The 12,379-nt window shown below is 52.9% G+C and overlaps 1 protein-coding gene across 1 annotated transcript in view; it reads right to left on the bottom strand.

The window, feature by feature from the left end:
• The window catches only part of ASTN2 (astrotactin 2), a 315,069-nt gene that overhangs the window by 19,972 nt on the left and 282,718 nt on the right, over positions 1-12,379 (bottom strand). Inside the window, exon 19 of the mRNA XM_032200243.1 lies at positions 11,540-11,681. Coding sequence (XP_032056134.1) covers positions 11,540-11,681 — 142 coding nt within the window. The remainder of the gene's footprint in view (positions 1-11,539; positions 11,682-12,379) is intronic.

The following is a 12,379-nucleotide window of genomic DNA, read 5'->3' as shown; positions in this document are numbered from 1 at the left end:
CACCGCCTTCCGCGAGGTTCGCTGGGAGGGGGGGGAGAGGGATGCTGTTGTCTCATAAAGATAACGAATTGAGAAAGAGCAGCGCCCTTTGCTGTTGCATGCGCTCCTCGTTCTCCTCCCGTGGCCGGCGGCAGGGCGGTTTGTCCCCGCAGCATTCTCCCTGCCCACTGCCCTCGCCCCGTTCCTCCCCGCGCGTGGCTCTCCGTTAGCACCCGCCAACGAGGCTCGCTCGGCGCGCCTGCGATGAGCGGCCTCCTGACCTGATCGGGAACCCTCCGGATAATCCAAACCACATTGCCGCCTGATCGGATACAGTCACCGGTAAATAACCTTGACTGCAGCGGTCTGGAAGAGCGAGGGATCCTATATCAGCGCTATTAATGATTTAGGGCCGCGTATCGCTTGCGGGTGACACACGCGGGGCGCATCCCTTGCTAACCCCAGGTGTCTGACCCAGGACAGTCCCCTCCGAAGTCACCCAGCCACCACTCCTGGCAGTGCTGCAGGGCTCCCAGAGACACATCTGGGCTCCGATTCCTCCCCCCCAAGCAGGTGGGGTATTAATGAAAACAAAAGCAATCCCCCTGCACGCATACTACAACCCACTTGGGTCCCTCTCCCTTCTGCTCCCGCATGGTCCGCCGCATTGCCCCCCTTCCCCACACACCTCCATTTCATTATCTCTGATCTTGAGCTGCCTATTACGTGCTTTTTGCCAACATAAATATTTAATCCCAGCGCACTGCACGGAAAGGCCCTTGTGGAGTTAACGCTTCACCTCGTGTTTCCCCTTGGAAAACAATCCCGGTGCAGCAGGTACAAGGCCACAAAGGCTGGAGGGGGCCTGCAAGGGGCTGGGGAGCCATGGGGGGGACACACATGAGGGGACACCTCGATGGGGAGGCTGCTGGAGGGGTTGGGTTTGTGGTAGAGGAACCTTGGGGATGGCAAGGTGCTGCCCAGGGGGTACTGGGGTGCCCTGTCTTCATGGGGCTGGGCCTCAGCGGTACTGGGGCTGCTGCAGTCACTGCGGTGCCGTGGGTAGCACTGTTGGGGAAAGCCCTGCCTGAGGGGCTTGGGTCACCCAGCAGAGCTCCATGCACACACACGTTTTCATTGGGCACCTCAACATATACCTGCATGCCCAGAAGTTAGAGCAGGATCCGGCTACGATTTCACCTCAGGCCACAGGAGCGCAGTTTTATGTGGCTGTTGGGTCGCTCTAAGGTACATGCTTCTGCTACTGGTATGGGACAGAGCCCAGCAAAGAGGTGTCCCAGTCCCAAGCCAATAAATGGTATGGACAGGTGCACACATCAGTCCTCATCGTACAGCTCCGTGGACATTGGTCCAGTGCTCATGGATGGCAGGACCCATGGGGACACAGCACCACAAAATTTACACAAAGCCTAACAAAACCCCCAGACCCAGGGAGAAGAAGAGGGAGAGAGCACAGAGAGGGTCACCCTAGTAGCACTGATGCTCCTCAGAGGTGGCCTGTCCCTCAGGCAAACACCCAGCCTCCAGCAGGGCCACAAGGGTTGGATTTATGGGATTACCCTGGCTGTGTGCTCGCTGCTCTCTGAAGGCCCAAAGCTCCTTTATGGGCATCAAGCAGGGAGAGCTGCACTGATGCGACTCCCGGGCAGTATCCCAGATCTCTGGGACAGCTAAGATCACCATTAGGCAGGAAGGTGCTGCTATTAGGACGGCATTTTGCACCAGAGAACAGGCTGCCCACACCGGGGACACACCTCGGCCCTTGGCTGCACACGACGGATGTTCCTGCAGGGAGGGCGGTGCAGCGCGAGGCCAAGTGCCCAACCTGCAGAAGCCAAAACAGCCCCAAATCCCTTCCTTTACGTCTTTGGTGATGTGCTGAAGGGCACCGAGGAAGCATTTTGGTTTGGGATGCCTGCTCTGAGAGGTTCCCCAGACAGCCTGAGGCGGGTCCCGCTTGTGGCCCCAGCGAGCACCGAGCCTCCCGCGTGCGGGACGCGCGCTCCTCCCACACCCTGTCACAGGCAGGCCGGGAGGCTGTGATGTTGCAATGACGCACACCAGACAGAAAGAAAATATGAAAGCATCCCAGCCCGGCGGCAGGCTCTTCTGTTTGGGGTTGCGCAACAAGATTAAGAGCTGAGGCTATTTCCATAGCTGCAGGGCGGTGGGAGATGCTTAGAAGGAAGGAGAAAACTATGCCAGGGGCTGCAGGCATAGCTTGTGTCCCTGCTCTGTGCACTGCCCTCAGGCTTCCCCAGCAGAAACCAAGGGCAGAAAAGATGGAAAAAAAGCAGCAGACCCCAATTTGAGGGTCAAACACCCCAGAAGGTCTGCAGCCCAAGGGGTAAGCACCAAGCCTGTGGTCTCAGGTGCCTGGGCAAACATCCACCAGAGACCCAGCACTGAGCCCTCTGAATTTCGGCACCCTTCTCTATATTCCTGCCCAGGCAGCAGGTCTTAAACCCAGCTCCATCAGCTCATCCGATGAAGAGAGGACCCCTTCCCCGCTGTCCCCTCCAGCCATCATCCCCTGAACAAAGAGCGACCCTCGCCCCTACTTCTTTTTTTAGAAACGTTTAAATTATGACATAAGCTTTGGCTCTGAAGGCTTTCAGTGAAAGCCAGGGTATTTTCTTTCCCCTTTTCATAACAGAAACCATATTGCTGTATAATCAAATTTATTTCATTCCTGACAAGCAGAGGGAAGTGTGTGCGTGTGTGGTGACCAGGAGTGATGAGGGCATGTATTGGGGGACATCACTCCAGAGGTACTCCAGGCAAATATATCTATCCCTGGCAGTACAAGGTGGCATCGGACTGGAGCACAAGGTAGCCAGGAGGTGCCAAGCTCAGATACTAGGCTGAGGGGAAGAGCATAACAAAGTGGGAGAGGAAGCGGAGAAGTAGCTGCTTGGTTGCAGAGGTGGCATCTACACGGTGAGGTGGGACTTCCATGGGTGGTGCTCCCTGACGGAGCCTGCCCTGGTCTCTGCTGAACTCCTCCCCATGTCTTGTTCCCTCAGACCTACAGATATGTCTCAACAGAGTGGAAAAACCAGCACGCGGATTTCTGGACGAGACTGCCCAAAGGAAGCAGATGACAAACAGCCACCTCCAGCCAACTTGGCTGCAGCAGGACGGAGCCTGGACAAAGGGCTCTGTGCTGAGCGCGTGCAGCTGGCAGCTGCCCCGTGCTGAGCTTTTGCTCTCATGAACCTGGTGCTCACCTCCTGCTGTCACATCGGGCTTCCCAGCTTGGGCTGCAAGGGCAGCATTTGGGCTGTAGGAGAGGAACATTTTTTATCCAGTGATGGGGAGATCGTGCTGAAGTCACGCCAATACACCCAAAGGAACCAGAGATGCTCCAGTCAATGCGGTTCATCTCCCTGAGCTCTCTGGCAACCACTTGAGGCAGCCTTCGGGGAGCTTAGCAAAGGATGTAGCTCAGCTCTAGCACCTCTTTTACAGGCAGGACAGCTCAGGAAGCAGCAGCTATTTTCACAAGTATCTTCATTTTACAGTGACCTACTCTGGTACAAATTCAGCTGAACTCAGCAGCAGCCTTGAAGATGGTGCTCCCAAAACAGAGGTACCCAAATTCACTGGTTATTTTTACAAACACAAGTTCTTCAGCAGAGATTTGGCCACCCGAGCACTAACAACTCAAGACAGGCAATGAGGGCTCAGACCTTGGGGGACTGAGGGTTTTCAAACATCTCAGCACATGCAGCTGAAAAAGTTACCAAAATGTGGGATTTTTCCTGGATCTGGAAGAATCTGCTTTTAAGCAAGAGCTAAGCAGCAGCAGTTGCAGCTGAGGAATTGCACATCATGCCCTACCACACTCCTGCTCCATCACCTGAAATTGAGGCTCACTGAAGTCCAGGGAAACAATAAATCCCATCACTGCAAGGGGGCTGGGTCTGGCCCTGCAGGCGAAGACTGGACCAGCCTGAAAATGCCCAGCTGCACTCAGCTTCCTCAAAATTCCCTGTAAACGAGCTGAAAAAACACCAAACTGAGAGAAAAAAATATAAACAAACTTCTTTTTTTTGGGGGGGGGAAATTCCCAGACCCAAGGAATAAGTTAAAGGCCACTCGAGATCTGGAAAGCTGCTGCATTCAGCAACCTCCCATGCAGGGCTCCATCAATAAATAAATAATAAATAAATGTTTAACCACTTCTATGGCCTCACAGACCATATATGAGATGTGTGTACATTGCTGGTCTGAACTGGGACAGATCTTGTAGGTAATGGAATCCAAAAACCTCTAGAGCACGAGGGGAAAGATGGGCAGGCAGGATTAGCTGAGTTGTCTTTCTGTGTGGATCAGCAGCACCTTTTGTGCCTAGCATCTCCAGCCTTTGGGACCTGGGGTCCCATCCAGAGCCTGCCTGAACTGATTGACTCCATGGGATGTGTGGATGGCTCGAGGTTCAGCTAGGAGCTGTGGGTGCGGCAGTACCTGAACACCTGGGCCTCGGAGCAGCTTGTCACATCCTTCCCATGGCGTATTTATGGATACAGCTGACCTCCTTTTTGCCGCTCCTAAGGCTGGAATTAGCCTATAAAAAAACCTTGACTTGTCTGCAAATATCAGGCTGAGCTGCTCCTGGTTGCAGGGAAGCAGTCGCAGGAGGAGGCAGAATTTTCATATGTAGCTGGGGTTTGGGTGAAGTTGAGTGAGGACACCCCTCACCTCAATAGTCAGATCCAGCTCAAGGAAAGCTTCGGGCACATCACATCACTGCTCCCTGCCTCAGCTTCCCCATCTAGAAAATGAAGAACAAAGCCACTTGTCCTTCTCCTGACCCACTTTCCCCTATGAGATAAAAGGAATACCCCCTGCAAGCAGTGAAATCCTTGTGTCCTGGAAGGGTTCAAAACCCAGTTCTGCTCTAAGAATCAAATCTCCATGGTCCCCAGCTTTCCAGCCTTCAGAAAAAAGGTGCTCTGTGACGTGGAGAACCGAAGAACAAAACAAATGACTCCAGCGCCATAGCACAGTGCAGCTTTTGGTAGCTTAGAGGGAAATCAAAGCCAGCAATATCTGTGCTGATATTTATATTGTGTCTCCTGTACTTGCTCTGCCATTAGTCAATGAGATAAAACTTGGACCGATCTATGTTAGTTTAGGTTTCTACACACACAGAGGTAAAAATACAATCCAAGTCCATGATTGCAAGGGGGGAGTAAATCTGTGATGGGAAGAGGTGGAACGGCAGAGGTCCATTTGTCTACCAGCAGATGAATGGGCCGAACCCCTCCTCTCTACCCCACCATCATTGCCAGGAAGAGTCCTCCTTTTGTATGATCCCCCACTGCAATACCCTCCCCAACCATCGGGCTGTGCCTCCTCCTCCTCCTCCCCACCGCCCGCCTTCCTCCCGCCGCCCCAAAGGAGCAATGCAGCCGGGCCGGGACCCAGCCAGGGTTGAAGCTTGGGTGCCAGGAGATTTCAGAACAAAACCACCAAGAATGTTATTTCAATCCGGACGTCCGGAGGAAAGGGTGGGGAGGAGCTGGTTGCGGAAGGCAACAAAGGCTGTTCTGTTTCTCTCTGTGGCACGAGGCGGGAGCAGAAGCAGAGGATTTGGGGAGGATAACTTGGCCTGTCCTGCAAAAAGGCAGGAGATGCTCATGCTCTTGGCAGCTCCTGGGGAGGAAGGCTCCGCTGAGGTCAGTGGAAAGACACCTCCTGGTGCCAGATGTGTCCCAGGTGGCTGGATGCTGGTAGGAGACAGATCCGAAGGAGGATGCAGGCACGAACCCAACTTTCAGACCGGCGATGGCAAACGGTCAGGACAGCAATATTGCAGTAGCACCTGGAGGCCCTGCTCTGAGTCACGCGGGCTGGGCCATGCACAGAAATGGCCAGAGGCAACTTAAAACCTGAGCTTTCAGACCACGGGGGCAGACAAAGAGATGGAGATGAGACAAAGTGACCTGCTCGCATCACCCAGCGGAGCAGATGGCCAAGCTGGGAGGAGCCTCCTGCACCTCGACTGGCCATGATGACAGCAGGGATGCCTTCCATGGCTTCCACACGTGTGCGCTTCTGTGTAGGGTGCTGAGAAAAGAAGCCCATGTTGGAAGCAAGAGCCCAACATGCACAGGACTTCATTAACCTCAGCAGTGAGACTATCTCCTCCCTCTCCTGACCCTGTTCTCCCTACAGACTGCCTTTCTTGGGGCCAATCCACCTCCACTGCAGAGAGCTGCACAAAGCCCAGACAGCTCGGTGCTGGGCTCACTTCAGCAAAAACAACCCCACATCCCAGCCAGCGCTGGGGCACCCTGGTTCTGAAGCAATCCTACACTGCTGAGGAAGGAGGAGCCAGCAGCTGGGATTTAGCAAACACTTGTTCCACTCCTGACTTGCCTTGTATGAGCTTCTGCAAGCCAGGAGCGCCTGAGAAGAAACTGCAGCCATGCACTGCTCAACTTCAGGAAGCTGGAACGCATGTGGAACAGCAGAGGTGGATTCAATGAAGCAGCACAGCTCCTGTGCACACGGGGGCCTCAGCCAAGGGCTGTAACAGATGTGTTTTAACCCATGCCACTGAGCTAGTCGGGATCTGTCTCCGATTTCTCCAGTGCTCATTCATGTGTCTTCCTGACGGAAGACCAACAATAACAATTAGTATCATATAAGGAGCAGCGGACCGCTGCCAGCATTAGCAGACACTTGAGCACCAAGGGTTTCCATTCCACTCTTTATCCCAGCTCTGCACAAGGCAGAGGTCAGTCAACATTAATCAGCCTCGCTCCGAGCCAGTTCCTTCAGCATGTTCAGCTCGTTGAGCTGCAGTTGCTGTCTCTCAGTGCTACGGCAGGTTCCCAATATTCAGCCACTTTGCCTCTTTCCTTCAGCTTGCCAAAAAAAAAATAAAAAAGAAAGAAGGAAAAAAAAAGTATTTTCACTGCTGGGCACACAATGACAGAGGAGCCATGCGGGAGGTGGCCCAACAGGCATTGATGCCGGGTGCACAGGACTTGGTTGTGGTTGGGAGCCTTGTGGTGGTGGTCTGAGAATCCTAAATGCACTTCCATCCCATGGAAGGGCCTGACTATCCCATGGGAATGGGTTCCTACTGTTCCCAAAACTCACTCTGCTAGAGCCTTTGGGCTGGTTCGGGATCACCCTGAGGAAGCTCCATGTGGGCCAGCAAAGGGAAGGCAAATTGGAGGCTCCTTCTCAGCACATGAACACACTCCAAGGAAAGGCTCTGGAAGGGATCCTGATGACTTCCATATTATTTCCAGTAAATTTTGTGCTGATTCTTGGCACAAACACCGGAAATGAATAGGCTAGGTCAGGAATGTAAATAAAGTGAAACATTGGGATTTAATCTAATCTATAATTATAGTATCTGTGGCACAGGGAAGAGGTTGGTGTGTTTGCACTACAGCTCCATAAGGAGCTGGAGGGGGTTTTCATTTCCCTTTCCAAAATCTCCCTTTCTGGCTCCCAGCTCTTGGTGTATCACCACGTATCTGAAAGGAACGTGCTGGGCTGGCAGAGCTACGTTCAGGCAGCCGATCGGGTACAGCTCAGCAATGAGGCATCCCCAGGAGCCTGGAGAATGATGGGGTGAGAAGCCGAGATCGATGAGCAGGGCTGAAGGCTCAGGGAGGCTGCGGGATGCACAAGGGAAGCCCTCATCTCAGCACCAAAGAGAGCTGTTGTGTTTGTAGGTGGTGAGCTACGTCAGGATCATGAGCTACGCAAGGTCAGTCCTCCAGGCTGGATTTGACCCCCGAAACAAGGCAGAGCCCCTTCTCCCAGCTGGCATTTGGGACTTGAAACACCATGAGTTGCCTGTCACAGAGCGATGCTCCCAGGCTCCCAAACCATCGGTCTGATTGGCATTGACCTCTGTCACGACTGGCTGGCCCGCACCAGCCAAGCACTGAACAGACGCAGAGACAGCTCTCCCTCTGCCTTCCTCACCCCATCCTCTTCCAGATCCACCTGGGAGGCTGCTTGATGGACGGCCTCTGGTCCAGCTGAGCGCTGGGAGAAGAATCCCCAGACCCATGATGTGTTCTGCAAGAATTACAAGCCTTTTGTTTTTAAGAGCTTGAACCAAACTTGTCATTCGTCAAAGCCCATCAGAGGTACCCCGTGTTTGAGGGCATTCATGGGACTGTAGCACGGATCCCAAGCATGGGCACCCCCACCTGTGGGACCAGCAGGAATGTCCACGTGTGCACGCCAGCCGATGGAGCACACACGTCTTTGTTGAAACAAACTACTTTCCTTTGGAAAACCCTCTGTGCAGGGACTGGAATCTCAGCCCCTACGTACTACAGGCAGGGGAAAGAACAGGGCTGACAGGCAACATATTTTCATCAGGCTGAAATTGCAAAGGACAAAGAAATTAGTTCTCCTTTTGTTAGTTTATGTTTTGAAATTACAGAAGTCTCAAAAGCAGAGGAATCAATCAGGCTGTTTATTTGCTTGTTTGTAGAGCATTTTTTGGTTTTGTTTTTCATGCTCAAGCCCAGCTTTGATCTCAGCCTGGTAATCTGCCAAATGAGTGGCCAACAGCAGTGAAATTGCCGTAGGTACTAGAGAAGAAAAGGGACAGGACGTCAGACGCATTTACAAAGCAGAAGAGACTCCCATGATCTCACAGTCTCCTCTCCTCAGTTTGCGTGATACCCTCAGACTACTGAACAAGCAAAAGCATTTGCTTTTGAAGAGCTCTGATGCTGCAGGATCCGTGTGCTCACCTACCAGCCTGGAGAAAAGCACAGGTCCCTGCCGAGCTGCTATAACCAGGATTATAGCAGCTCGGGGCCTTCCAACGCAGCTATTTTTTCCACAGAAACAAATGAAACAAGCAGAAGAAATTCAATTTAAGGAGTGACCCCGTGCCCGTGTTTCTGTTGTTGTTATGTCCGCGCGGGCTCAGAACAGAGTGTTAGCCTCACATTTCACTGTTCTGGCTTTCTTCACGCTGTGTCGCAACTGTATGGACATCTGAACAGCGGAATATTTAATGTGTGTACTTATGTATCTGAGAATGCACAGATGCTAAGTAAACATGTGCTGGTTGGGTCCTGGGCTGGAACAGACGCGTGTGTGCTGGATATGGATGCACCCACGGTAGCGTACACGAACACGGGGAGCACAGGAGCATCGGTCCCCGCAGGTGTGCTGGCACGTGCAGCATCAGATGCTGAGCAAGGTGTGCTGCAGTGTGTGCGCTCACATTTTTGGGGCTCCTAGGACAGCAGGTCTGTGCCCCACATGTGCCAGCACGGATGTGTGTCCGTACAAGTGAGTGTCAGCGCGTGCAGCCCTGCGAAGGGCGCGCCAAGCCCTGCTGAGAATTAGCCGATGGACAGAGCCAGCGCTGTGCGTCACCCCCGTCCTGTCCCCGGAGGAACACCAGGTCCAAAGCTCCTCAGTGCCAAGGGACGGATGTTTGAGGGCTGCACACAGCAGCGGCTCCCCATGGAGAGCTGCTGTCCCTCACCCGGGGGCACCAGGAGCTGCCCACAGCCACCCCGGGGCGCGGGGCACCACCGACCTCTGCTTACCCCCACCGTGGTGATGTAAGGCAAGACTGCGGAGCAGAAGCCTGGCTTTGGCCAAAGGGATGACACAACCCCGGACAAAGCCTCACGCCTCCCACCCAAGGTTCTCCTGGCCCTTTACAGACATCGGGAATTAGATCACGGAGCCCCTGAAGAGACGGGTGAGTGCAATTATCCCTGCCCAGCAGATGGGGAAGATGATCTGGCAGCCCGTGCTGCTGAACAGCCAGACCTTCTGGCTCCCAGCTCCGTGCCTTCACCTCGGCAGCAACCTCCCCATCAAACCCAGCAGCTCTCCCCGTGCCCAGCGCCCTGGCAGTATAAGCCAAACTGCCGATAGCTCACAACCCACCAATTTTACAGGCGGCGCTTTATTAGCAAGCTCTGCGGTTGTTCCAGGCTCTCCTTGGCACCTTTTCAGGGCAGCCCAGTTTCCAGTGATATTAATAATTGTATTTACGCGTTATTATATATTTAACGAGAAAACATTTCAAATGATTAAATGGCAAGAGGTATCACTTGGAGCCTGCTCCTGGACACGGCCCTGCTCGAGGCATGCGTAATAAAGACTGCTCCGTTTTTGGAGGCTGTCAACATACTTAACTGGGGGGCGGTGGAGGGGGAGGCAAAGGGAAAGTATTAATCAAGATCTTAAAAAGTTCTCGCTGACAGACCATTTGCCAGCTCTTGCTTTAACTGCTTTTGTGGTCCCATAAAAAGTTTCATTACTCACTACGAAATGTGTTTTAATTATTACAGTCTCTCTGACATTAAGCCCTGGGTGTTTCTCTCTTGCTTACTGCATCTCTCCTTCATCTCCTTACCTCCTCTCTCCCTCCCTCTCTCCTCTGACCCTCCTGACTCCTGCCATCCCCCACAGAACAGAAGATGCCATTTCTAGAGAGTACACGGGAGGAAGAGGGGTCTGAAGATGTCAGCTCCCCGTCCCCCTGCCCGATGGCAGAGGGCTGCAGGCTGCCCTTGGACCTGGGAGCAGAAGAAGTGCTTCATGGTGGGTGACATCTTCCCCATCTGCTTCTGCATTTTGGGCACTCTGAGACAGACAGCAAAACTCCTCATCACCCCAAGGGCTGTTCTGGCTGGGGCAGTCCACAGCGAAACAAGGGATGCTCGAATGGAGCACCTGCTGCACCTGCTGAGCCTCCTCTGTCCTTTTCTGGTGGGAAGAAAAATATAACGGGGCCATGCTGCTGTGCCCGTGTCATGGCTCTGCCCTGCCTCCTCCGCTCCTTCATGTTCCTGCCTTCAATCTGCCTCCATGTGCTCTCCATTCCTACGGAAGCTCATTCCTACCCTCTTGACCAGACCCCCTCCAAACTGTATTGACACAGAAAGTAATAATTGGATGCTGAAATTTTCCCTTTACTTTGGACACGAGCTACTCCCATGGGGTTCAAACAGAAAATCCAATCCCATTTTCTCAAAGGCATCATCTCAGAAGAGTCAAGTGAAGAAGAACACGAGCACAGATGTGACCAAGCACTACAACATAATCGACGACATGGTGGGCAGATGCATTTGGGGCATCTCTGAGCTGGTATACGAGTCCTGCTGATATAAACAGCAACCCACGTGAGCAACACCTCCCACACCTACAACCTTCTGGCCATCTCGGTCCACCAGGAATTTGGCCAGGGTGGGCAGCTTGCTGCCATCTGAGCACATTAGCTCAGTTTTTCCATGTGAGACAGCCCTACCCCACTAGTCACAGACCTGAAAGTCTATTTTGCTGGAAATCTGAGTTATTTCAATGGGGTCTCCAACAGACAACCAGTGCCTCCAGTGCCGTACTGGCAAACACTGTTTCTGCATTTCACTGGTTGAGCCTAACGCCCAAAGCAGCAGTCTCATCATTTCTCCAGTGTCTGGTGTAACATGGTAGTGATCAAAAAGATAAATAACAACTAAATAACTGTATTGGAGATCCCCCTTCCCCCAGCACCTCCCCACACGACCCTCCTTACTTGTACAGACCATCTGGTTCCAGGCATTTGAAAATAACCGAATAGAGGCTGGTTTCGGGGATGTCTCCATGGCTCCTACCAGCTGCCACGCAGGACGTTGCAAGGCCGGAAAGCAAATCGTCCGCAAAGCTCAAGGATTCTCCTGGAGAGCGAAGAGACGAGAAAGACCAAAACATCAATATGGATGCCAATTATTGCAGGCCATTGACAAAATAATGCAGGAACACCCCTGTGCAGCACAGGCTTAAGGGCAAGCAACAAAGTCCAGCTGGCTGTGGCTGGAAGGAATGACCACGAGCCTGTACGGGGAACATTGCCTGGGGACAAAGCAAGCAGAAAACATGCACAGGCCGTCAGCTGCAACAGGGATCCACAGCAAGAACTGTGGCCAGTGCTAAGTCATAGCTTGGACAGCAGAAAAGTGCATTCACAGCTCACACAAGCAATGTGTGGGCTCACTGCAGACACCATGTGTGGGACCACCACCCAGGGGTGGGATCTGGGTTCCCAGAACAGCACGGGCACCCACATGAAATAGCTCTGTCCTGCCCTAATGGCGCCTTCAGTTCTCAAAAAGGAGACGGTCTTTTTTTCTAAAATTACCTGTCACGGTGAAATATGTTTCTGCTACGTTAGATTATCAGAAAGGAGACATTTATAGAGCGTGGATGTAATTGCTTTCAATGTGCTGTTTATTTTTTTATTCATTCGATGAAAATCAGTAGCTTTGCATTCCCTTTCATGTGCACTCCGCTGGCTCCTGCAGCTGATTGCTGCAGCCCTCGGCTCAGCCGCACTGAAGGACATTCACCCCTTTACAAGCACTCAAAGAAAAATAAT

This window comes from Aythya fuligula, chromosome 19 (assembly GCF_009819795.1).
Source record: "Aythya fuligula isolate bAytFul2 chromosome 19, bAytFul2.pri, whole genome shotgun sequence".
In the NCBI taxonomy this organism is placed as follows: domain Eukaryota; kingdom Metazoa; phylum Chordata; class Aves; order Anseriformes; family Anatidae; genus Aythya; species Aythya fuligula.
Note: the sequence above shows the minus strand (reverse complement) of the source record. Positions and strands in the feature narration are given on the sequence as shown.